This window comes from Polyodon spathula, chromosome 6 (genome assembly GCF_017654505.1).
Source record: "Polyodon spathula isolate WHYD16114869_AA chromosome 6, ASM1765450v1, whole genome shotgun sequence".
NCBI classification, from domain to species: Eukaryota; Metazoa; Chordata; class Actinopteri; order Acipenseriformes; family Polyodontidae; genus Polyodon; species Polyodon spathula.
The window spans coordinates 2753428-2779034 of record NC_054539.1 but is presented as its reverse complement, the minus strand read 5'-3'; the positions used below and the strand labels follow the sequence as shown (position 1 = coordinate 2779034).

The window sequence follows — 25607 nt, the reverse complement described above, 5'->3', positions numbered from 1 at the left end:
CATTATAAATATCATATGGGAGATACTGAAATTGGAGAAGGAATCTATGAAAAAGACCTAGGCGTTTTTGTTGACTCAGAAATGTCTTCATCTAGACAATGTGGGGAAGCTATAAAAAAGGCTAACAAGATGCTCGGATACATTGTGAAAAGTGTTGAATTTAAATCAAGTAATGTTAAAACTGTACAATGCACTAGTAAGACCTCATCTTGAATATTGTGTGCAGTTAGAACATAAGAACATAAGAAAGTTTACAAACGAGAGGAGGCCATTCGGCCCATCTTGCTCGTTTGGTTGTTAGTAGCTTATTGATCCCAAAATCTCATCAAGCAGCTTCTTGAAGGATCCCAGGGTGTCAGCTTCAACAACATTACTGGGGAGTTGATTCCAGACCCTCACAATTCTCTGTGTAAAAAAGTGTCTCCTATTTTCTGTTCTGAATGCCCCTTTTTCTAAACTCCATTTGTGACCCCTGGTCCTTGTTTCTTTTTTCAGGCTGAAAAAGTCCCTTGCGTCGACACTGTCAATACCTTTTAGAATTTTGAATGCTTGAATTAGGTCGCCACGTAGTCTTCTTTGTTCAAGACTGAACAGATTCAATTCTTTTAGCCTGTCTGCATATGACATGCCTTTTAAGCCCGGAATAATTCTGGTCGCTCTTCTTTGCACTCTTTCTAGAGCAGCAATATCTTTTTTATAGCGAGGTGACCAGAACTGCACACAATATTCAAGATGAGGTCTTACAAGTGCATTGTACAGTTTTAACATTACTTCCCTTGATTTAAATTCAACACTTTTCACAATGTATCCGAGCATCTTGTTAGCCTTTTTTATAGCTTCCCCACATTGCCTAGATGAAGACATTTCTGAGTCAACAAAAACTCCTAGGTCTTTTTCATAGATTCCTTCTCCAATTTCAATATCTCCCATATGATATTTATAATGTACATTTTTATTTCCTGCGTGCAGTACCTTACACTTTTCTCTATTAAATGTCATTTGCCATGTGTCTGCCCAGTTCTGAATCTTGTCTAGATCATTTTGAATGACCTTTGCTGCTGCAACAGTGTTTGCCACTCCTCCTACTTTTGTGTCGTCTGCAAATTTAACAAGTTTGCTTACTATACCAGAATCTAAATCATTAATGTAGATTAGGAATAGCAGAGGACCTAATACTGATCCCTGTGGTACACCGCTGGTTACCACACTCCATTCTGAGGTTTTTCCTCTAATCAGTACTTTCTGTTTTCTACATGTTAACCACTCCCTAATCCATGTACATGTGTTTCCTTGAATCCCAACTGCGTTCAGTTTGAGAATTAATCTTTTGTGCGGGACTTTGTCAAAAGCTTTCTGGAAATCTAAATAAACCATGTCATATGCTTTGCAATTATCCATTATCGATGTTGCATCCTCAAAAAAATCAAGCAAGTTAGTTAGACACGATCTCCCTTTCCTAAAACCATGTTGACTGTCTCCCAGTACCCTGTTACCATATAGGTAATTTTCCATTTTGGATCTTATTATAGTTTCCATAAGTTTGCATATAATAGAAGTCAGGCTTACTGGTCTGTAGTTACCTGGTTCAGTTTTGTTTCCCTTTTTGTGGATCGGTATTACGTTTGCAATTTTCCAGTCTGTCGGTACCACCCCTGTGTCAAGAGACTGCTGCATGATCTTGGTTAGCGGTTTGTAAATTACTTCTTTCATTTCTTTGAGTACTACTGGGAGGATCTCATCCGGCCCAGGGGATTTGTTTATTTTAAGAGCTCCTAGTCCCTTTAACACTTCTGCCTCAGTTATGCTAAAGTTATTTAAAACTGGATAGGAACTGGATGACATGTGGGGCATGTTGTCAGTATCTTCCTTTGTAAAAACTTGTGAAAAGTAATCATTTAACATATTTGCTATTTTTTTTTCTTCATCTACGATTTTGCCATTTGTATCTCTTAAACATTTAATCTCCTCTTTGAATGTTCTCTTGCTGTTGTAATATTGGAAAAACATTTTGGAATTGGTTTTAGCTCCCTTAGCAATGTTCATTTCTATTTCTCTCTTGGCCTTTCTAACTTCCTTTTTGACTTGCGTTTGCAGTTCTGTGTACTCTTTCTGCGTACTTTCTTTTTGGTCCTTTTTTAATGCTCTGTAAAGTGCCTTTTTTCGCTGAATATTTTTTTTAATTGATCTATTAAACCATTTTGGCAATTTAGTTTTACATTTAGATTTGTCTACTTTAGGGATGTAATTGTTTTGCGCCTCTAGTACTACATTTTTGAAGAACAACCATCCTTCTTCTGTGGGTGTTTTCTCTATTTTACTCCAATCTACTTCTGTTAGTCTCTGTTTCATGCCTTCATAGTTTGCTTTTCTAAAATTGTAAACCTTAGCTTTATTCTTTACTTTTGAGGATTTAAAAAACACTTCAAATGAGACCATGTTGTGGTCTGAGTTTGCCAGTGGTTCTCTGACCTCTGTTTTAGTTATTCTATCTTCGTTATTTGAAAAGACTAAATCAAGGCATGCCTCCCCTCTAGTGGGTGCCTTCACAAATTGTGTTAGGAAGCAGTCATTTGTCATTTCCACCATTTCTATTTCATCCTTCGCGCTACCCACCGGGTTTTCCCATTTTATTTGGGGGAAGTTGAAATCCCCCATTAGTATGGCTTCTCCTTTGCTACACACATTTCTAATGTCATTGTATAACAGATTATTGTGCTCACCGTCTGAATCTGGCGGTCTATAGCATGCTCCTATTATTATGCCTTTTGAATTTTTGTCTGTTATTCTGACCCATATTGATTCGGTTTTATTTTCTTTGTCCAGGTTTAACACCTGGGCTTCAAGACTGTTTCTTATGTATAGCGCTACCCCTCCTCCTCTTCTGTCCTGCCTGTCTTTCCTATACAGTGTATACCCACAAATATTATATTCGTCCCCATCACTCTCAGATAACCAAGTTTCTGTAACACCTATCACATCATAGTTACTTGTTAGTGCAGTAGCTTCAAGTTCTAGAATTTTGTTTCTGATACTTCTAGCATTTAGATAAATACATTTAATGGTTGTCTTACCTGAGTTGTTGTTCTTGTTTTGATGCGGTCTCCCTTCTGTTTTTTTGTTGATTTCTCCCCCCTTCCTTTCTAGTTTAAATGCTTCCGAACCTGCTCGAGGATCTTTTCTCCGAGTAGACTAGTTCCCTTGTTATTTAAATGCAGTCCATCCCGTCTATACAGATAGTCCTTGTTGTAGAAAGTGGTCCAATGATCAAGATAGGTGAAGCCTTCCCGTGTGCACCACGTCTTCAGCCATTCGTTTTGATTAATTATTTCCAGCTGTCCATATGGTCCTTTGCAAGGTGCGGGTAGTATACCAGAAAATACCACAGTTTTGGTTTTCTCTTTTAATTTCCTTCCTAGCTCTCTGAATTTGTTTTGCAGGGATTTTGGTCTGTCTCTTCCAATGTTGTTTGTACCAATGTGGACGACTACTACCGGGTCGTCTCCTGTTCGTTCTAGGAGCCTGTCCACGTTCTCAGTGATGTGCTTGACCGAGGCTCCCGGAAGGCAGCACACTGTTGTAGTAAGGGGGTCCAAACTGCGAACTGAACTTGCTGTGTCTCTCAATATGGAGTCCCCAACAATCATGACCTCCCTTCTTTTTACTGTCTTGTCACCACTGTCAATAGGGTCCTGGATGTTGTTCCTTTCATTCTCTTGTTGTTGGTTCTGCTCATCAAAATTCTGAAGTGACTCAAATTTGTTGGTTGTTTTGATTTCTGGTGGTTGTGTTTGACGAAGTTTCTTTTTTTCCCTGCTTCTGCCTACCTGAACCCAGCTGTTCTGACCTTCTATCTCCCTGGTGGCTTTCAGTCTGTTAGGGGTGATGCAGACTTCCATGAATTGTGGGTGTGCCAGTTCCTCAAGATCCTGTTGCTGTCTCACTTCTTCCAGCTCCATTTCTAGCATGCTTACTAGTTTATGCAAATCCTGGATCGCGCGGCACTTTACGCACACTTGGTTTAGCTCCGCTGGGTTTTCTCGGATTTCCCACATCAAGCAGGTGTCACAGATTACTGGCTTGAAGACCATGTTGAGGGTTTTTTTTTTTTTAAGTTTAGTTTCTTCTGCAGCCGTCAACCTGCTTTCAAACTGCTTCGAAACTGCTCTGTACTTTTCCACGCTGTACTTCTCCCACTCGCTGTCGCTTCCACTCGCTGTCGCTGGGAAGACTGCCTCGTTTAACTGCGTTGTTCTGCTGTGCTGTCGGCTCCTCCCCTCGCCCGTGTCTCAAAACGGCGCTGAATTTGAATCAGCTGCTCCGAGTTTCAGCTTGTTTGTTATCAGAAAAACACACGCGGCTGTGTTTCCCCAATGTCCTCTGTTTTCTGATTAAAGCAATTCAAGATGCAATTTCTCCTTTCTGCTTCGAAACTGCTCTGTACTTTTCCACGCTGTACTTCTCCCACTCGCTGTCGCTTCCACTCGCTGTCGCTGGGAAGACTGCCTCGTTTAACTGCGTTGTTCTGCTGTGCTGTTGGCTCCTCCCCTCGCCCGTGTCTCAAAACGGCGCTGAATTTGAATCAGCTGCTCCGAGTTTCAGCTTGTTTGTTATCACAAAAACACACACGCTGCTGCTGTGTTTCCCCAATGTCCTCTGTTTTCTGCTTAAAGCTATTCAAGATGCAATTTCTCCTTTCTGCTTCGAAACTGCTCTGTACTTTTCCACGCTGTACTTCTCCCACTCGCTGTCGCTTCCACTCGCTGTCGCTGGGAAGACACCTCGCTATAAGAAAGATATTGTTGCTCTAGAAAGAGTGCAAAGAAGAGCGACCAGAATTATTCCGGGCTTAAAAGGCATGTCATATGCAGACAGGCTAAAAGAATTGAATCTGTTCAGTCTTGAACAAAGAAGACTACGTGGCAACCTAATTCAAGCATTCAAAATTCTAAAAGGTATTGACAGTGTCGACCCAAGGGACTTTTTCAGCCTGAAAAAAGAAACAAGGACCAGGGGTCACAAATGGAGGTTAGACAAAGGGGCATTCAGAACAAAAAATAGGAGGCACTTTTTTACACAGAGAATTGTGAGGGTCTGGAATCAACTCCCCAGTAATGTTGTTGAAGCTGACACCCTGGGATCCTTCAAGAAGCTGCTTGATGAGATTTTGGGATCAATAAGCTACTAACAACCAAACGAGCAAGATGGGCCGAATGGCCTCCTCTCGTTTGTAAACTTTCTTATGTTCTTATGTTCTTATGAATTGAAAGGCATGTTGGGCTGGCGATGTCAGAGGCAGGCAGGGAAGGTGCTGAGGGAGGTGAGGGGCTGTCTGTCTCCAAGACTCAGGGAAGCTCTGGAAGATGGGGCAGCGCAGAGAGGAGAGGGACAATACACTAAATTCCCGGAGCTGCTGGTGTCTTCTTTAGAGGGAGAAGAGGAGCAAGGGGAGGAGGAAGAAAAAGGAAGGATTTTGAAAATACACAAAATGAAACATCCAAACTTTAAAAATCTGGAAAGTAAAGATGTGTATAAATTATGCATAAACAGCCCACCTCAGAGATTTAAAGGGGGTGGTAGATTCCAGATGGAGAGGCCACCTAGAACTAGGAGAAGAGAGGAATCCAGAATGGAAGGTACTGTATAAGTTACCTCTGGATAAGAGAGTAGGAGATCTACAGTGGAGACTAATACATGCCACTATATACTGACCACAGGTAGGCTCCTTCATAAAATAGATCCCAGTATTAACTCAGAAAGCGCTTTTTGTACAGAGGAAGAAACTGTGTTTCATGCATACAGTGAGTGTAAGAGGCTAGACTCTCTGTTTCAGCTCCTTAGCAGAATGTTAGAGATACTGGGAGTTGAATACACAAAGATTATGTTTATTTTTGGAGTCCCCTGCAAGAGGAGGGATAGCAATGTATGTGTAATAGTTAACTTTCTTCTAGGGCAGGGAAAACTGGTCATTCAGAAGTCTCGGAAGATCAAGTTGGCAGGCTTAGGGCTGACTCAGGTGGACAGGCTGTTCAGAGTGATGGTGGTGAGCAGGCTCAAGGTGGATTTCACATATTTTAAATTGGTTCATGACTTAGAAGGGTTCCAGATGAAGTGGTGTGTGAGAGAGGTAATCTGTTCTCTGAGTGAGGAGGGGAGTCTTAATGTTTTTATTAATTTTTTTTTAGTCTTGTTTTTAGGAATTTAAAGCGCTGTATTTGTAGAGGTTTTTAATACTGATGTGTTAGGGAGTTTCCCTAGAGTCAGTATTGTCTGTCTTTTTTTTTTTTTTTTTGATAGAGTCTTTGTTTTATAAATCTTAATAAAGGATTGTAAAAGTCAAAGTCTCTTTCTCTCTCTCCCCCTCTCGCTCTCTCACTCTTTCTCTCCCCCTCTCACTCTCTTCTCTCTCTCGCTCTCTCTCTCCCCCTCTCCTCTCCTCTCTCTCTCTCTCTCTCTCTCTCTCTCTCTCTCTCTCTCTCTCGTGGAGGATTGTGGGAAGGGCTTGCAGAGAGGTGGAACGCCGGTGCGGTAGGACCGGGAAATTTAAAACTTTATTTATTTATCTATATATCTATTTATTTATTTATTTATTTATTTTGTTTGTTTGATAGTTACTTAGTTGTTTTTTTTTTGTGTGTTTGTTTGTTCGTAGGTTAGTGGTGTGTGTGTGTGTTTGTTTGTTTGTTTGTTTGTAGGGTGTTTGGAGATCCAGTTATGGGGTCTCGTTCAGGAGGGCTGGGGGCTCTCACCCGCAGACACGGGGTCCGTTGCCTGCCTGACCCCGGGGTTTCGGTGGAGGAGTGCCTGCTGGCAGTAGGAGAGGTGGTGGGGTTTGAGAATATTATATCAGCGTCAAGAAAGAATAAAGCGCTGGTAATATTTTTAGTGGAGGTGTCTCTGGTACAGTAAAAGGTGAATTTGTTCAGGTTTCCCGTCTAGTAACCCCGGTAACGAAAGTTATTATTTCTGTGCCTCTGTTTTTAAAAAATGAGCAATTAGAAAAGAATTTAGCTCGGTTTGGTAAACTGGTGTCCCCGATTAAGGGAATCCCGCTGGGGTGCAAAAATAACAGTGTTAGGCACGTCATGTCGTTTAGAAGGCAGGCGTTTGTCTTACTAAATGATCCTAATCAAGTCATTAATGTTGCCTGGAATTTGAACGTGGAAGTGATGAATTGTGTGGTGTTCGTCAGTTCGGAGACGATGAGGTGTTTTTACTGTGGAGAACAGGGACACCAGAGGAAAGCCTGCCCGAGAAAGGAGGCTAGAGCGGAGACAGGGCAGGATCAGGGCGATGCTGTCGGGGAGGAAGTCGGGGGTGTTGGGGGTGAGCGCGAGGAAGAGTCGGCTCCCCCAGCGCAGCCGCAGAGCGAGCCCGTGCTGACCGAGGAGTGGGCGATCCAGAAGGAAACCGGAGCAGAACCACCAACACCACGGCCTCGCACAGAGACCCAGCCGCAGCCTGTCACTGACGGGTTCGGAGGATAATACCGCTACTACTGAGAATGGTGAAGAATCATTCAAGGTAGTAGCGAAAAAGACACGAATTCAGCGGAAGGCTGCAGAGCTGCCGGATGGCAGAGCGCAGCCAGTGCAGAACTCCGAACCCGTGCAGACAGGGAGACTGCGGGCTCCAGGCGGGGCGTCAGTCCCTCCCAACGCGGAGGAAGAGAGCACAGCGCAGGGTGAGCCGGGCGCGGTGCAAGACTCTCCACTTGCTGAATCTGAGCCGCCTGAAATAGTGACGGCTGTGGCAGAGGCCGCTGTCGAGGAGTCGGAGGGAGCTGTGGAGGAGCGGATTCTCGGGGGCGAGCGAGAGGACAGCGCGGATGAGATGGAGGGGGAGCTCTCTGACTCCTCGCTTATCTCAGACATCCCTGATAGCCAACCCGTCAGTAAGAAAAAGTTATACACGCTTGAGCAGGTAAATGATTTTATGATAGAAACAAAAGGGAAAAGGGGAGTAGAAATAGAGAGTTTTTTCCCTGATCTAAGGTTATTTCTCCACTCCGCTCATGTTATAACAAGGAAAGCCACAATAGAAGAATTTGATCAGCCAAAACGTTATAGATTAAAAAAAATTGTTCAGAAAATTAAAAAGGATCTTAAAAGTGGTTCAAAATCTCTTGTTTAAAAATGGCTGTGTTTTATGAAACTTCTTTTATTACTTGTTTTAGTGTGTTAGTTTTTTTAGCTATGATGGAAAGGTGCGTTTTTATTTCTTTTAATCTAAACGGCTGCAGACAGTCTTTTAAGAGGGCGCAGCTAGTCGAGTTTTTAGAGCAGAAGCAGGCGGGGGTGTTTCTGCAGGAAACGCACTCGGATCAGGAGAATGAGGAGGCGTGGCGAGCGGAGTGGGAGGGGCTGTGCGTGATGAGTGCGTGAAATTAAAGCAAGCTCTTTTTAATATTAATAATAATGATGTGGTGGTAGTAGGAGGAGATTTTAATTGTACTGTTAATTTTAATATTGATAGAAATAATGATGAACCACACCCTCAGTCCTCCAGAGAGTTGGCTGCATTGTTAGAGTCCAGTGACCTGGTTGACATATGGAGATGCCTGCACCCCAGTTCAAGACAATACACCTGGTCTCAGTATCACACAGACTGTGTATATAGAGCAAGACTAGACCGGTTTTATACTTCTAAAAATGATTTAAATAAATTTATCAAAGCAAGAATCATCCCCAGTAGTCTCTCTGACCACCACTGTCTATTAATTACAGTATTAATTCAATCAGAACCCCACAGAGCATCTTACTGGCATTTCAATGTAAAATTATTACAAGATGTAAAATTTAAGCAACAATTCAAACTTTTTTGGATAATTTGGAAAAAAGAGAAAGCACAATATAAAGATTTAAGACAGTGGTGGGACATTGGCAAAATACAAATTAAATGTTTTTGTCAACAATATACTATAAATGCAACCAGGTCACTGAACACAGCCGTGAGAGAACTGGAGTCCAAAATCCTCCTCCTAGAGGAAAGTTTAAATTCAGAATTTAAAGAACAGACCCTGGAGAACCTAAAAGAGCAGAAACTCGCGCTGGGGAGCTTGGTGAAGGAAAGAGTGAAGGGGGCGAGTGTGCGTTCCAGATTCATGGAGTTGAGAGACATGGATGCCCCCACTAGTTTCTTCTTCAACCTGGAAAGGAAGAGAGCGGACAGTAGACAGCTGTGCTGTATCAGGACTCCTGGTGGGAAAGAACTGCACACCCGGGAGGAAATCAGCAGAGAGGCGGTGCGTTTTTACAAGGAACTTTATAATAAAGAACTGTGCAACATAGAGGATCTGAGCGGCTGCTCCAGGGGTTACCCAGCCTCAGTGAGAAGGAGCAGATTCAGCTGGATGCACCGCTGACCCACCAGGAGATGACCGCCGCTGTCAAGCAGCTATCCAGCGGAAAGGTTCCTGGGATTGATGGACTGCCAGCAGAATTTTATAATAATTTCTGGGATATAATGGGGGAGGATTTGCTCAAGGTTCTGAGAGAGAGCCTCAGCCACAAGGAACTGCCTCTTAGCTGCCGTAGGGCAGTGGTTACACTGATGCCCAAGAAGGGAGACCTTTGCCAGCTTAAGAATTGGAGACCTGTGTCAATTTTATGTTCTGATTTAAAGATTTTATCCAATACAATCGCTAATAGATTAAAAAATGTTATTGGAACTGTAATACATATGGATCAAACATATTGTATACCGGGTCGCTCTATTTTTGATAACTGTAAGTGATATTTGTGATTTTAATGTAGGAATGGTCTCCCTGGATCAAGAGAAGGCTTTCGACAGAGTCGACCACACCTATCTCTTTCATACACTGGAAGCCTTCGGGTTCGGTCCTGGTTTTATTTCTTATATTCGGCTTTTATATTCCAACATTTTTAGTATTTTAAAGATCAACAATGGGCTGAGTCAGCCCTTCCCAGTGTGCAGGCGTATAAGGCAGGGCTGTGCCCTGTCTGGTATGCTGTATTCACTGGTTATAGAGCCCCTGCTGCACCTGCTGAGGGTCAGGTTAGCTGGATGGACAGTGCCCTCCTCGCCCTCCACACACTCCTCTGCCACAGTGAAGGTGTCTGCCTACGCAAACGATGTGACTGTGTTTGTGAGTGGGGATGCAGATGTCCAAGCAGTGCAGCAGACTCTAAATGAGTTCCAGAGAGCATCTTCTGCCAGAGTAAACTGGGCAAAATGTGACACCTTCCTGTCAGGCAGCTGGGATGAGGGCACCCCTCCTTTCCTGCCTGAGGGGCTGAAATGGAACAGAACAGGTATTAAAGTGTTGGGGGTGCACCTCGGAACAGAAAACTATATGAAAAAGAACTGGGAGGGTTTGTTGGACAGGGTGAGGGGGCGGCTGCAGAGGTGGAAGGGACTGCTGGCTCAACTGTCCTTCAAGGGCTGGGTGCTTGTTATTAATAATCTGGTGGCCTCTAGCTTGTGGCACAAGCTGGTATGCCTGGACCCACCCCAGGGCCTGATGAAGGAGATCCAGAGAGTGTTGCTGGAGTTCTTTTGGAGCGGGAGACATAGTTTGAGGCCGGCAGTCCTCTACCTCCCTAGTGATGAGGGGGGGCAGGGGCTAGTCAGCATTGCCAGCAGGGTGGCAGCCTTCAGACTGCAGGCGGTTCAGAGACTCCTGTACACTGAGGAGGAGGCTCATTGGAAGAGGCTGGCCTGTTTCCTTCTCAATAGAGTTGGGGGGCTGGGGTTAGGAAAACACCTGTTTTTAATTGAGAACACCAGTTTTAGTAAAGCAGGACTTCCTCCTTTTTATATTATTATTAGTATTAGTATTATTAGTATTAGTATTATTAGTATTATTATTATTAGTATTACTATTAGTATTTTAAAAGCCTGGCAGCTGGCGAGGGTGGAAAGGGATGTGGAGTCCTTGACAGGGCAGGACCTGTTTGAGGAGCCCCTATTTTTTAATCCACTCTTTCCAGTTAAGTTCCTCCAGTCGATGACGCTCTGTGCCTGTTTTTTAAAAGCAGGTGTAACCAGGATGGTCCACCTGTTAAACCTTGAGCTCTCCTGCTGGCTAACTGCCTCCCAGCTAACTGCACAGCTAGGCTGGCACTCAGAGAGGCTTGCAGAAAGACTGATGGGTGAGTTGAGGGGCTGCCTCTCCCCGCGGCTCAAGGCAGTCCTGAGGGAGGAGTTGTCCGGAGGCACAGAGCAGAGACAGCTTTCCTTATTTCCAGGGATGATCGTGTCACCAGCAGTAGGCGAGGAAGGTGAGGGGGGTGGAGAGAATGGAGGGACTTTGCTTAAATTGCAGAATGTGGAGGAAATTATCTTTCACACAATGAGTGGAAAACATGTATACAAATTGTGTGCTAAAGCCATAGAGTATAGTAGGCTAAGGGGTCTGGTAGACTCTAAGTGGCGAGCTTACTTGGCTGTAGAGGAGGGGCACAGGCCGGTGTGGAGGGTGCTGTACAAGCCGCCTCTCGCCAAGAGAGTGGGGGACCTGCAGTGGAAGATTCTACACTGCATTGTGTCCACAGGCAGGTTTCTCCATAGAGTGGACCCCAGCATCAGTGAGCAGTGCGCTTTTTGCTCAGCAGAGGAAACTCTCTTTCATGCCTACAGTGAGTGTGAGAGGCTGCGGCCACTTTTTAATTTACTGCAGGGAATCCTGAATAATTTAGGGGTTGTTTTTAGTAAGGAGCTTTTTATTTTTGGGGTTCTATATAGTTTTAAAATGCAAAACAGGTGTGTTCTTATTAATTTTTTAATTGGACAGGCAAAATTGGCTATTTTAAAGACAAGGAGAAATCAACTCTCTGGTTCTGGACTGACCAGTTTGGTGGTTCAGTTCAGGGTGCTCGTGGTCAGCCAGATCAGTAACCTGGAGGACTTTCAGGAGAGGTGGTGTGTGGGAGACGCCTTGTGTGCTGTGAGTGAGGAGGGGGAGCTCCAGTTTTTGTTCTAATTTTATTTAATTTTTGTTTTACAGTGTTTTATTTTGGCTTTAATCTGTTTTCAACAAAGAAAAAAAAATAAACAGTTTAATATTGATTTTTTAATGATCCTTTTATTTAAATCTGTTTTTAAGGAGAACACGGTGTATTTTAGGATTTTTTAAATTCTGCTGAGGCAGTAGGAATCTTAACTTTTGTTGTGTTTTACCTTTATTTGAATTTTAATGGATTTTATTTGGAATATTTAAATAAAGGATCTTAAAAGTCAAAGTCTCTCTCGCTCTCTCGTTCGCTCTCTCTCTCTCTCACTCTCTCTCGCTGTCTCTCTTACTCTCTCTCTCTCCCCCTCTCTTTCTCTCTCTCTCACTCACTCTCTTGCTCTCTCTCCCTCCCTCTCTCTCTCTCTCTCTCTCTCTCACTAGCTGACGGTGTGCTCACCTGGACTCCACAGAGCATGGCTCCAGTGACGTTGACAGTGCAGGTTAATGATCAGCTGTCTGGTTCTGTATTAAGCCCTGTCCTTCAGATCTGTAACTGTACCAACGGAGGGACCTGCGATTACACCAGTGTCATCCAGAACCATCACAGAGGAACATTTCAGGTAAAACAGTTGAGGATTGTATCATCTATACATCTATACAGACACATATAATACGGTCAGTAACTAGAACAATATAGTCTAGTATCTGCACCCATTATTACAGTTTTGACAATACCATCTGGTCTATTTCCATTCAATATGCTTTCTTGAAAATCAAAAGAACCAGTGTGTACCTAGCTGTGTAGTTGAGCTATATCCAAATCGGATTGCATCATTATACTCCTATTAAGAATGAATGTCAAATAAGGAGATATGTTTATTTTTGGTGACTGTCATGACCTACTTGGGTTCCACATTGGTATGCCATAGACAACAGGAAAAAACATTTCAAACCCTAATCCTCACTCTAACCCTAACCCTAACCCTAACCCTAACCCTCTCCACCACTTCTATTACATCTCACATAAGCAATGTCCATCAGCTTGCAGGCCTGACCCTGGCTTTGTGTGTTTCTTTGTTTCCCCAGGTTGTAGGCTGCCTTTGTCCAGAAGCCTATTCTGGAGCATTCTGCTCTGACCCTGTCAATGCATGCAGAGGGAAGCCTTGTTTCCCAGGTGTAGCCTGTGCTAATCAGCCCAGCCCAGCATTCTTCACATGCGATATGTGTCCTACAGGGACAGTGGCACAAGACAAGAATGGATATAAGTGCTTTATAAACAGTAAGTGTGAGATTTCTGAATGTTTGAACGATTCAGAATAGAGTAAAATTACCACGGGTAACAAAATACAACATTACATACCAGCAGAGGTCAGTGTATTGGGCAGGGTTGTGTGCTGCAAAAGCTAAAAGCTCCAATACCACACCAGCTCTGCCCTGTTATATCAGCATCGTCCATAACAGCCTGTTCTTTATGGAAGTGCCCAGGTATTACCTGTCAAGACTTACTGTGACCTCCTTCCTAGATTTCTGCCTGCCTCCATTCCCGTTCCCATGCCATGAGATGGCTGAATGCTTCAGTTCAGGGTATAAGTACACCTGCAAGTGTAAGGATGGATTCTCAGGGGATGGGCTCAACTGCACAGGTATATATTTACAGGGTCAGACACTTTATTAGGAACCATTTAAAAATAACGTATGGACATCATTATTAATCAAGGGAGCAAAACCATGTGACAGTGAAGATATCAGACCAGGGCAGTTAGCTGTTAATTGGAAAGTCATAGATTGGGTAGAAGAGGAATATGATATGAAATAAAACAATTGTACTGTAGTTTTACAGAGGCTATACACTACAATGAACACATCGGTCTAAGACACTAAGATCTTGGTTATCATGCTTCCTCCACAGACATTAACGAGTGTGAGAACCCAGTTACATGCGCAAGTGCAAAGTATGAGTGTGTCAATACCATTGGATCGGTGACGTGCTCCTGCAGGTACCAGACTGTTCCAGACACTGACGCCTGCGGTGAGTGAGAGCACATCTGCTGGAGGTGTTCTGTTTAATAGCAGTTCCACGCTGCAATGTCAGTTTTAGCAATTTATATGGTAATAAGTTCATTTAAACATTGCGTGTAGGTTGTCTCTTATTATAGAGATGCCATTGTGGTCAGTTTGAGCCCATAGAAACCAAACAAGACATATTTTATACCAGGGGTGTCCAATCACGGTCCTGGAGGGCCATGCCACTCCAGGTTTAACAGGTGCAATTATATAACTAATTACTTCATAGGCTGAGTGCAGGTTTGATTGGTTCAATTAAACAATTTAGAACAGGGTTGGAACAAAGACCAGGAGTGGAAGAACCAGCATTGGACACCCCTGCCTTATATAATGACACCATACACACAACGTATGACATTAACTTAAACGGAATTGCCCCTCTAACAATTGAGTAATTAATTAAAGAATTAAAGAATTGATGAATCTAATATTTTTTATTAACTGCTCTCTTATTTCTTTACAGGTGACTCAGAGAACCCTCCAGGTGAGAGTCATCGCAGATGCGTTCTGAGATTCCAGGGTGACTGTAAATACCTGTGAGAGTGAAGCATTGTCACCAGCACTCTGTTTCCTCTCTGTTCTGAGATTCCAGGGTGATTGTAAATACCTGTGAGAGTGAAGCATTGTCACCAGCACTCTCTTTCCTCTCTGTTCTGAGATTCCAGGGTGATTGTAAATACCTGTGAGAGTGAAGCATTGTCACCAGCACTCTGTTTCCTCTCTGTTTTGAGATTCCAGGATGATTGTAAATACCTGTGAGAGTGAAGCATTGTCACCAGCACTCTCTTTCCTCTCTGTTCTGAGATTCCAGGATGATTGTAAATACCTGTGAGAGTGAAGCATTGTCACCAGCACTCTGTTTCCTCTCTCTGTTCTGAGATTCCAGGGTGATTGTAAATACCTGTGAGAGTGAAGCATTGTCACCAGCACTCTCTTTCCTCTCTGTTCTGAGATTCCAGGGTGATTGTAAATACCTGTGAGAGTGAAGCATTGTCACCAGCACTCTGTTTCCTCTCTGTTCTGAGATTCCAGGGTGATTATAAATACCTGTGAGAGTGAAGCATTGTCACCAGCACTCTGTTTCCTCTCTGTTTTGAGATTCCAGGATGATTGTAAATACCTGTCAGAGTGAAGCATTGTCACCAGCACTCTCTTTCCTCTCTGTTCTGAGATTCCAGAGTGACTGTAAATACCTGTCAGAGTGAAGCATTGTCACCAGCACTCTGTTTCCTCTCTGTTCTGAGATTCCAGAGTGATTGTAAATACCTGTGAGAGTGAAGCATTGTCACCAGCACTCTGTTTCCTCTCTGTTTTGAGATTCCAGAGATGATTGTAAATACCTGTCAGAGTGAAGCATTGTCACCAGCACTCTGTTTCCTCTCTGTTCTGAGATTCCAGAGTGATTGTAAATACCTGTGAGAGTGAAGCATTGTCACCAGCACTCTGTTTCCTCTCTGTTTTGAGATTCCAGGATGATTGTAAATACCTGTGAGAGTGAAGCATTGTCACCAGCACTCTCTTTCCTCTCTGTTCTGAGATTCCAGAGTGATTGTAAATACCTGTGAGAGTGAAGCATTGTCACCAGCACTCTCTTTCCTCTCTGTTCTGAGATTCCAGAGTGACTGTAAATACCTGTGAGAGTGAAGCATTGTCACCAGCACTCTCTTTCCTCTCTGTTCTGAGATTCCAGAGTGACTGTAAATACCTGTGAGAGTGAAGCATTGTCACCAGCACTCTCTTTCCTCTCTGTTCTGAGATTCCAGGATGATTGTAAATACCTGTGAGAGTGAAGCATTGTCACCAGCACTCTCTTTCCTCTCTGTTCTGAGATTCCAGAGAGATTGTAAATACCTGTCAGAGTGAAGCATTGTCACCAGCACTCTGTTTCCTCTCTTTGTTAACAGGGTGGAATGTTTTCAACTGCACTTTGAAATGGAATTTGTTGCTCACTACTCCAGAACACACCACTGACCAGGTAAGAGCTCTGAACGTTATTTTACATGCACTGTTAGAAGTTTCAATCCCACAGCCTTCCCTTCATTCACCACATACAGATCTGACAGTGTTAAGATATATTAAGTACACAGTGCAGAAGCTGTTCTCGTTTTGTGATAAAACCTGCTAAGCGACTTCTTCATCACAAATGGTATGGGGATGAATGTCTATCTGTCTCTCTGGACATTCTTTAGAACAAGCTATTGAGAATATCAGGCTCACCAAATGTTCTGTGCTTTTTCTTCTTTTTCCACCCATATAGAAATGTGGCCATGAATTGTAGTTATTTTTTGTGCCTGGAAAGTGTTGTGATTTGTTCATAATTCATGTACAACTGTATTGCTCTGGGACGGAATCCACACTGAGTGTTTATGGGTTACACGGATGATAGGGTGTATTTCCTCCATAGGTAGAGAGCCTTAGCTTTGTGGTCCCAATGGTCATTTCCTTTCTAACAAATTAGTATAAATGTTCTCTGGACAGAAAAACAGTCTACACTGCTGGGGTCCGTATTTGTGTGTGGATGCATCTGTCTATCAGAATTGAGCACTTGTTTCATTTGTCCTTCAATGAGCCCCTTCACTCTCGCCTGGTTACAGTGCAGCTGGAAATTTCGGCAGGTGACTGGAGATTGTCTTACTAGTGCTTGTTTTTCATTACAATCCTACATGTACCTATTGTAAATGTCATGGTATCCCCTAAAAGCCTCTTCAGTGTAAAAATGTTTAAACACAAGAGAGGGGCTCATTCTACTGATTAAAACAATGTCTTTAGGGGTAGGGTTAGGGTTAGATCTATAATAGGGTGTGGGTTAGGGCTAGGGGTAGGGTTAGGGTTAGATCTATAGTAGGGTTAGGGTTAGGGTTAGATCTATAATAGGGTGTGGGTTAGGGGTAGGGGTAGGGTTAGGATTAGGGTTAGGGATTAGGGTTAGGGTTAGGGTTAGGGCCAGGGTTAGGGTTAGGGTTAGGGTTAGAAGTAGGTCTCATAGTAGGGTTAGATCTTAGAATCTATAATATAATCCCAATCTAGATATATCCCATTAGATCTATAATAGGGTGGTGGGGTTTTTACCTAATGGGTAGTAGGGTTTAGGTTTATTATCCCTATAATAGGGTGGGTTAGGGTTTAGCCCATAATAGGGTGAGGATTATCCCAATCTAGATTATAATTAGGGTGGGGTTAGGGTTAGGGTTAGGGTTAGATCTATAAGGGGTTAGGGTTAGGGTTAGGGTTAGATCTATAATAAGGTGTGGGTTAGGGTTAGAGCTATAATAGGGTGAGGGTTAGGGGTAGGGTTAGATCTATAATAGGGTGAGGCGTAGGGGTAGGGTTAGGGTTAGATCTATAATAGGGTGAGGGTTAGGGTTAGATCGATAATAGGGTGAGGGGTAGGGTTAGATCTATAATAGGGTGAGGCGTAGGGGTAGGGTTAGGGTTAGATCTATAATAGGGTGAGGCGTAGGGGTAGGGTTAGGGTTAGATCTATAATAGGGTGAGGGTTAGGGTTAGATCTGTAATAGGGTGAGGGTTAGGGTTAGATCTGTAATAGGGTGTGGGTTAGGGTTAGCTCTATAATAGGGTGAGGGTTAGGGTTAGATCTATAATAGGTTGTGGGTTAGGGTTTGGGTTAGATCTATAATAGGGTGAGGGTTAGGGTTAGATCTATAATAGGGTAAGGGGTAGGGGTAGGGTTAGGGTTAGATCTATAATAGGGTTAAGGGTAGGGTTAGGGTTAGGGTTAGATCGATTATAGGGTTAGGGTTAGGGATTATAATAGGTTGAGGGTTAGGGTTGGGTTAGATCTATAATAGGGTGAGGGTTAGGGTTAGATCTATAATAGGGTGAGGGTTAGGGTTAGATCTATATTAGGGTTAGAGTTAGAGCTATAATAGGGTGAGGGTTAGGGTTAGAGCTATAATAGGGTGAGGGGTAGGGTTAGGGTTAGAGTTAGAGATATAATAGGGTGTGGGTTCTATTCATGCTGTAATCTTCTCTTTCACAGCTTCGAAACATCCTGGCTCTGGGCTTCCAGAACAAGTTCTACAACGCGAGTATGAAGTCATTTCTAGGGGGCGGTCCTGCAGTGGAGTACAGGGTTAATGTGTCCAGCGACACGCCACACTGGTATGTCAGGGACTACCTGTCACGAGTCGGACAGTTCTACAGCATCGACCCAGCCACCATCACAGTGGGAGGTATGGCACAGAAAAGTTCATCTTTAAGTCATGAACAGTGACTCCAAACAAGACTAATGCTTTTAGATATTGTTTCAATGTCATAAAAGATCAATCGGTGTTACCATATACCCCATGACAGACATTCTTTAGAACATATTCAAGGCATTTACAATGTCACCAGTGCTTTAATAATTCCAAGAACAGGGACACTGCATGTTAAAACTATTTTATTTCTTGTGTCATAGAACTAAATGAATGCATCACAGGGGAAGCAAACTGCAGTTCAACAGCGTACTGTGAAAATACTTACGGAGGATATAAATGCATCTGCAACAGTGGTACTTATATGGGGTCTGAGTCCTGTGTCTATGCTACTGGTAAGAATTTATATCATTCATACTAGTGTGAACACAAAGCAAGCATTTATATCATTCAGTACTATCGTAATGCAAACAAGGGTCACGAGTCTCAAAGCCATTAACTGTCATTAGCATGATGTTTTTCAGAACACGGGGGCTCCAAGCTATGCCACTGCTGACCGTGGACAGGAGTTCCCAGGGGCGGCGCACCATTGGCCAAGTTTCACCTATTGACTTTTAGCCTAATGTGAATAAAGTGGCTTCACTGTACTTTTCCAGAACTGCTTTAATAGAATAACTAACAAAATAGTCCAGCACTAATTACCCTCACTACATATAAAAGGTCAAGTATATACACTGCCTGATCACTTTATTAGGACATGTACCAAATATTGGGTTGGGCCCGCGTTTGCTCTGATCACAGCAGTGTTCTTCACTAATTTTCAGTGGGGATCCACCTTCGCCGATAAAACATCAGTGTGAGGGCAGCCACACCGCCCTTTTCACATTGGTGTACTGTCAGGGGCCGCACTAAAGTCCACCACTGGGCTGCCAGTGGCCCGCGGGCCTTGCAATGAAGAACACCGGATCACAGCCTCCACAAGGTGTCTCTAGAGATGGGGACCCTTTCAGTTATTAGTAGTTCAGACTAGGCCACCCTCTCGCCCTTCGTTTTGCCACTGCTGATACACTGCAGTCTGAACATAGTTCTTTCCTACACCACAGTACAGGGCTGCGATATGAAAGAGTTAAATAACAGAGAGGCTGAAACAAGAATAGTTTGTTGCAGGTGGTAGAGATGGGTGGATTCATATTAAAATGTGTTTTGATTTTTTTCCTACTGTTCCTTCTTATGCAGAATTCTTCTAACAACTTGCCACTAGCTATATGTGGATACAAATTACTGTAATAACTAGGAATTACATTACAAATAGGATTTGTAGTCAAAAAATGGTGTTAGCTAGTTGTTTTGTTCTTTCCCAAGCTAACGCATTTCAGCCTCTCTTATTTCCACACGAGGGAAACATGCAAGTATCTTGATTACTGTTGCTGTATGATTGTCCAATTTTAACTAAGCTGTTCTTGCTTCCCCAGCAGCTTTTCCCAGAGACAATAGCACGGTTACACAGGAGGTGCCCATGCCTGTGGATTACACAAAGCTGATCGTGGCTCTGGTGCTGGGGATCGGGGTCCCACTGCTGCTCCTCATTGCGGGACTTGTTTGCTTTTGCTGCAGGCGGAAGAAGATGATGAGCGGAGAGTAAGTACCTGACAATAGAGGACCTCTGCTTATCCCATGAACACATATCATTGTACAGGACTGACAGTAGAGGATCTCATGAACACATATCACTGTACAGGGCTGACAGTAGAGGATCTCATGAACACATATCATTGTACAGGGCTGACAGTAGAGGATCTCTCATGAACACATATCACTGTGCAGGGCTGACAGTAGAGGATCTCATGAACACATATCACTTTGCAGGGCTGACAGTAGAGGATCTCTCATGAACACATATCACTGTGCAGGGCTGACAGTAGAGGATCTCTCATGAACACGTAGCACTGTACAGGGCTGACAGTAGAGGATCTCATGAACACGTATCACTGTACAGGACTGGCAGAGGATTTCATGAACACGTATCACTGTACAGGACTGACAGCTGAGGTTCTCTGCATATCTCATGAACACGTATCACTGTACAGGACTGACAGTAGAGGATCTCTGCATATTTCATGAACACATAGCACTGTACAGGAATCTGGCAGAGAAGCTGAGAGGTGTTTTATTTTTCTTACCTGATGCAGTTTTATAACTCAGTCTTTTAATATGTATCACATGTCATAAGGTTGAAGGCTGAAGTAGTATAAAGGTGGCACTCGCGTTAAAATGACATTAAAATTCGCAAAATTGCACAGCCTACATAAGGGTTCCATACACATAGAAAAAACAATTATGTTAATTTCTGCAAATTAACATCATTATTTTTGTGTCATTAAAAGTGAAAACTTCCCCTGTAATTATTTAATCTTCAGCCATCACTTATAGGAAAACTCCCCATCTTATAGCCCCCAGTCCATTGCACTAGCTTCAATCTGGGGCCCATACAGAATGTGTTTTTAATGAGCTGTGTGTTGTTTGTTTTACAGCATACCTCCAGTGCATACAGGGGTCATGCTCATGGAGAATGCTCCCCCACCTTTTAACAACACAGACCCTTCCCTGCTCTACAAAGTACATTACTTACCTCCAGTGCAAAATGGAAACCACGAAACTCTAGAACCAGAAACAAAAGAACTATATATATATATATATATATATATATATATATATATATTATATATATATATAGTCACCCCACCCCCCCCCCCCCCCCCCCCGGACAGTTTTGTTGTTGTGTTACAACCTGAAACCTGATGCATTTAAATGGAATTTTTTTTTCCTTTGATTTACACAACCTACTCAGCACTTTGAAGAGGCAAGAGAATTTTTATTGTGAAACAACAGTTAATGAAAAATTAAAAAAAACTGAAATGTCATGGTTAGATAAGTATTTACCTCCCTGAGTCAATACTTGATAGAATCACCTTTGGCAGCAATTACAGCTGTGAGTCTTTTGGGGTAATTCTCTACCAGGTTTGCACATCTGGAGCGTGCAATATTCGCCCATTCTTCTTGGCAAAATTATTAAAGCTCTGTCAAGTTGGATGGGGATCGTTGGTGGACAGGAATCTTCAAGTCTTGCCTGAGATTTTCAATCAGATTCAAGTCTGGGCTTTGACTGGGCCACTCCAGGACATTCATTGTCTTGTACTCCGGTGTTGCTTTGGCTGTGTGCTTAGGGTCATTGTCCTGCTGAAAGGTGAATCTCCGTCCCAGTCTTAGATCTTTTGCAGACTGAAGCAGGTTTTCCTCAAGGATTTGCCTGTATTTATCTCCATCCATTTTGCCCTCTACCTTGACAAGCTTTCCAGTCCCTGACGATGAAAAGCATCCCCATAGCATGATGCAGCCACCACCATGCTTCACAGTAAGGATGGTTCTAGCTGGGTGATGTGTTGTGTTGGGTTTGCGCCAGACATAATGCTTTGCATTTAGGCCAAATAGTTCAATTTTTGTATCATCGGACCACAGAATCTTTTGCTACATCTTTTCAGAGTCTCCCACATGCCTTTTTGCAAATTCCAAGTAGGATTTTAAATGGGCTTTTTTCAGAAATGGTTTCCTTCTTGCCACTCTTCCATACAGGCCAGATTTGTAGAGTACCTCAGCTATTGTTGACACATGGACAGTTTCTCCCATCTCAGCCATGGAATGCTGTAGGTCTTTCTGTGTTGTCAATGGCCTCTTGGTGGCTTCTCTGACCAATGCCCTTCTTACCCGGCTGCTCAGTTTGGGAAGACAGCCTTCTCTAAGCAGATTCTAGGTGGTGCCGTATACCTTCCACTTCTTAATGATCGACTTGGCTGTGCTCCAAGGGATATTCATTGCCTTTTAAATCTTTTTATACTCCTCCCCTGATCTGTGTCTATCCACAACTTTATCCCTGAGTTGTTTTGAAAGCTCTTTGGTGTTCATGGTAGTATCTTTGCTTTGAATGCACTACTCAACTGTAGGACCTTACAGAGGTGTATTTAATCTGAAATCATGTGAACCACTTTTATTGCACACAGATGGACTCCATATAACTTATTGTGTGAATTCTGAAGGCAATTGGTTGCACCTGAGTTTATTTAGGAGTGTCATAGTAAAGGGGGTGAATACTTATCTAATGAAGACTTTTACCCCCCCCCCCCCCCCCCCCCATTTTTTCACACAGTGAAAGTGTTGAGTAGGTTGTGTAAATCAAAGGGAAAAAAATCCCATTTAAATGCATCAAGATTTCAGGTTGTAACACAACAAACTGTGAAAACGTCCAAGGGGGTGAATACTTCCTATAGGCAGTGTGTGTGTGTGTGTGTATATATATATATATATGTGTGTATATATATATATATATATATATATATATATAGGATTATAATAGTATATATATTATAATATATATATATATATATATATATAATATATATATATCAGCATTAGAGAATGTGTAAATTAAAACTGAAATCATTCAAGTGTGTAATGGTCAATCAGCATGCTTTGTTAATTATGCCACATTGTTAAATATTCCTGATATTCCCTGCCAATGGCAATGCAGCTTAATTAGACTCTGGAATGTAAAGAAATTATAAAAGTATATCTGAAATTTACTACAAATATGTTATTATATTTCTGTTATATTGGTATAGGGTAATAACCTTGGCAATTTCTCGTACCTGTTTCTCTCAATTCTGGCATATATCCACTAGGGGGCAGCATACCACAAGGAAACATTATTTATGGCACATTAGACAGTAGCTCTAACCCACTGCCGTTATCATTACCGTTCATTCATAATTCAGCAATAAAAACATATTCTCTATGTTTGGAGTACTGTTCCTTCGTTGAAACTTCATTCAGTCAAATTAGTGTAGAAATAGACAACTGCAATACAAAATGCTGTGCTTTAAATTACATCTTTTGAACATGAGGGTACTATTAAAAAAAAAAAAAAGTTATTGAATTATTATGCAGAAAAAAATACAAAATGATTGCTACCATAATGTTTCAATACTATTAAACTGGGCCATGCTGGATGGTGAAGCTGGGCTCTGTGACTCAGTCTGCCTTTTACACCCAGAGTGGATGGGTTAGCACATTCCGATATTACCTCATTGTAAGACATTTTTAATTAAAATAGGAACTTATCATTTTAAACTGTTTCCCTCAGGAAGGTTAGTAGATGTTTTCTTGTTCAATTTAGGCTGGAATGTGTTAATTTGGGAACGCCTACTAGATAAAGACTGAAAACAACTGGCAATTATATAACTTCCTGTGACATTATCCTGTTTCTTTTTTTTTGTACTGGCCCCATTTGGTGTTTACTTACAATAAGTAGTCCAATATAACTGTTGGCATGGAAACACTCAAGTAAGTGATGATAATGATGAGCAATGTTAATGCTGAATATTGGCTGATGCTCCACTGCGTCAAATGCCCCTGAAGCTATATTTAACATGGGGCTGAATCCTATCCATTTCCATTCACACAGTTACTAATTCAGTGGTTATTGTTATGCTAGTCTTATGCCAAAGTATAAAAGTGCATTCATCTTTTCTGGCAAAGAAAGAAAGGACAGCTTCTAAGGTACAATAACACTGTATCTCCTGGCCAAGGGTGATTTAGAAATAAAGACAAATTGCTTTCAGATAAAATATTGATCATTTCTTCTGTTTAATTCTCAAAAGGAGCCTGGATCACAGCTGTGATCTGTCTTGTTCGGTTAAACTAACCCCTACACAACTATCTACAGTCAAAACTAAAAAGGGAACACAATGCTACTTGGAGCTGGATTTACATTACTCACCACTAGAGGGCCCTAGATGTTCAGTTAGAGAGTAAGAGGCCAGAAGCTTTAAGAGTATCAGATATTTTACACTTCTGAGTGCTTTGTTGTTACAGACCCTTTCTTGTGTAATGTGTAGATAGCTATAATGGAGTAAATGAAACAGCACAGATGAGATGCAAATAGAACTGCTGTAAACGGAGGCTTGCAATGTGTCACCTTGTGAATAAGTGCTCATCTCTTGGCTCAGGGCAGGGCATTCATGCCGCTTGCAAACCAATCTGTAAAATTCTCAATCTCGTCTTGTTCCAGTGTCAAACTGGGACTGCCGCCAGTCCCATCTGCAGTCTGCAATCCAATCTGCAATCTGGCATACGCAAAATGCAAACATCACCCGTATTTATTTCCTTTTTTTATATTTTTGCCTCCTCCAATATTTTTACCAGCATTCAGGTTCAAATGATGTCTTTTTATTCATTTGAACCATAGTGGAAACACTGCTAAATACAATGAGGTCCTTTGTGCACCAAGGCAGTGAAAATCAAACACACAGTTCAGTCCCTGTCTGCCATGTTTGCCAGCTTCGTGTTCTCTCATATTAAATGTCAAGTAAAGCATGTGTTGAGTAATGCATTTACTTAATGATTCCAATGCTATTTGATTGTTGGTTGTATTTTTTAATGGAACTGGTAATACTGTGGACAAGATGGGTGGGATGAGGCTGCCATTGGTAGAATAACATGTTCATATTGTGACACAATGTTATTGGAATGATATGCACGATGGTAACACAACACACCACCAGGGTAGCATGTAAACACTGGTGTTACTGTGTCACGATCACATGCTATGATTAGCCTGACATCCCATCTATAAAATCACTAACCCTAACTCTAATCCCACAACTCCCAAACCAAACCAAGAATTTCTATAGAAACTTCATAGCAGCCCACAGAATCCCTTTATTTGTCAATTTGTTTTTTAGGAGGCTGTGTGGTCCAGTGGTTAAAGAAACAGGCTTGTAACGAGGAGGTCCCCAGTTCAAATGCCAGCTCAGCCACTGACTTATTGTGTGACCTCAAATCACTTAACCTCCTTGTAAGTGACTCAGCAGCTGATGCATACACACCCTAGTCTTGTACCTTGTAAAGCACTTTGTGATGGTGATTATTACTGTATTAAACTGCTCCTCTGCAGTCAATATACCTGTTAGCCATTAGGGGGTGTACTCTGCAGTATACTTATTAACTACTTAGCCTCAAACAGCACTCACTTTAAATTTTAAATTCCTCTTGTTAATTGGTCATTTAAGCAATTAATAAAGTCACTTTCCTGTAGATTTTTTCCTCCAACACTAAAGAGGGGTGCTGATTCTGAACTATACTGTACCACACTTCATTATTTATTTAATGGAACTGAGGAAAGCCTGTGACAGACTCAGTAGGACAAGCACAATGCAAAGCTCTTCAGGGTTAGCTCCAGGCTACACGTTGCGTCTGCAGTCAGCCAAACCTGAATACTGATTTTGTACTGTGGTGGTAAACCTTTCTTTAGGGACTTTTCTTTTTGATGAAAATGGGCAAAAAAAATGATAACCTCTGGGCAGTGGGATAGCTAATAATAATAAAAAACCTTACTACCTCGACATTTAAAAAAGGAAGGTCCA

The 25607-nt window shown here is 42.3% G+C and overlaps 1 protein-coding gene across 1 annotated transcript in view; it reads left to right on the top strand.

Moving 5' to 3' along the window:
* Window positions 1–18779, top strand: part of LOC121316693 (mucin-4-like) — a 36378-nt gene extending 17599 nt beyond the window's left edge. Inside the window, exons 11-18 of the mRNA XM_041251758.1 lie at window positions 12353–12531; window positions 12998–13190; window positions 13435–13554; window positions 13821–13940; window positions 14439–14459; window positions 15880–15950; window positions 17976–18168; window positions 18396–18779. Of these exons, the coding sequence (XP_041107692.1) occupies window positions 12353–12531; window positions 12998–13190; window positions 13435–13554; window positions 13821–13940; window positions 14439–14459; window positions 15880–15950; window positions 17976–18168; window positions 18396–18553 (1055 nt within the window). The 3' untranslated portion in view covers window positions 18554–18779. The remainder of the gene's footprint in view (window positions 1–12352; window positions 12532–12997; window positions 13191–13434; window positions 13555–13820; window positions 13941–14438; window positions 14460–15879; window positions 15951–17975; window positions 18169–18395) is intronic.
* Window positions 18780–25607: the final 6828 nt, after the last annotated feature.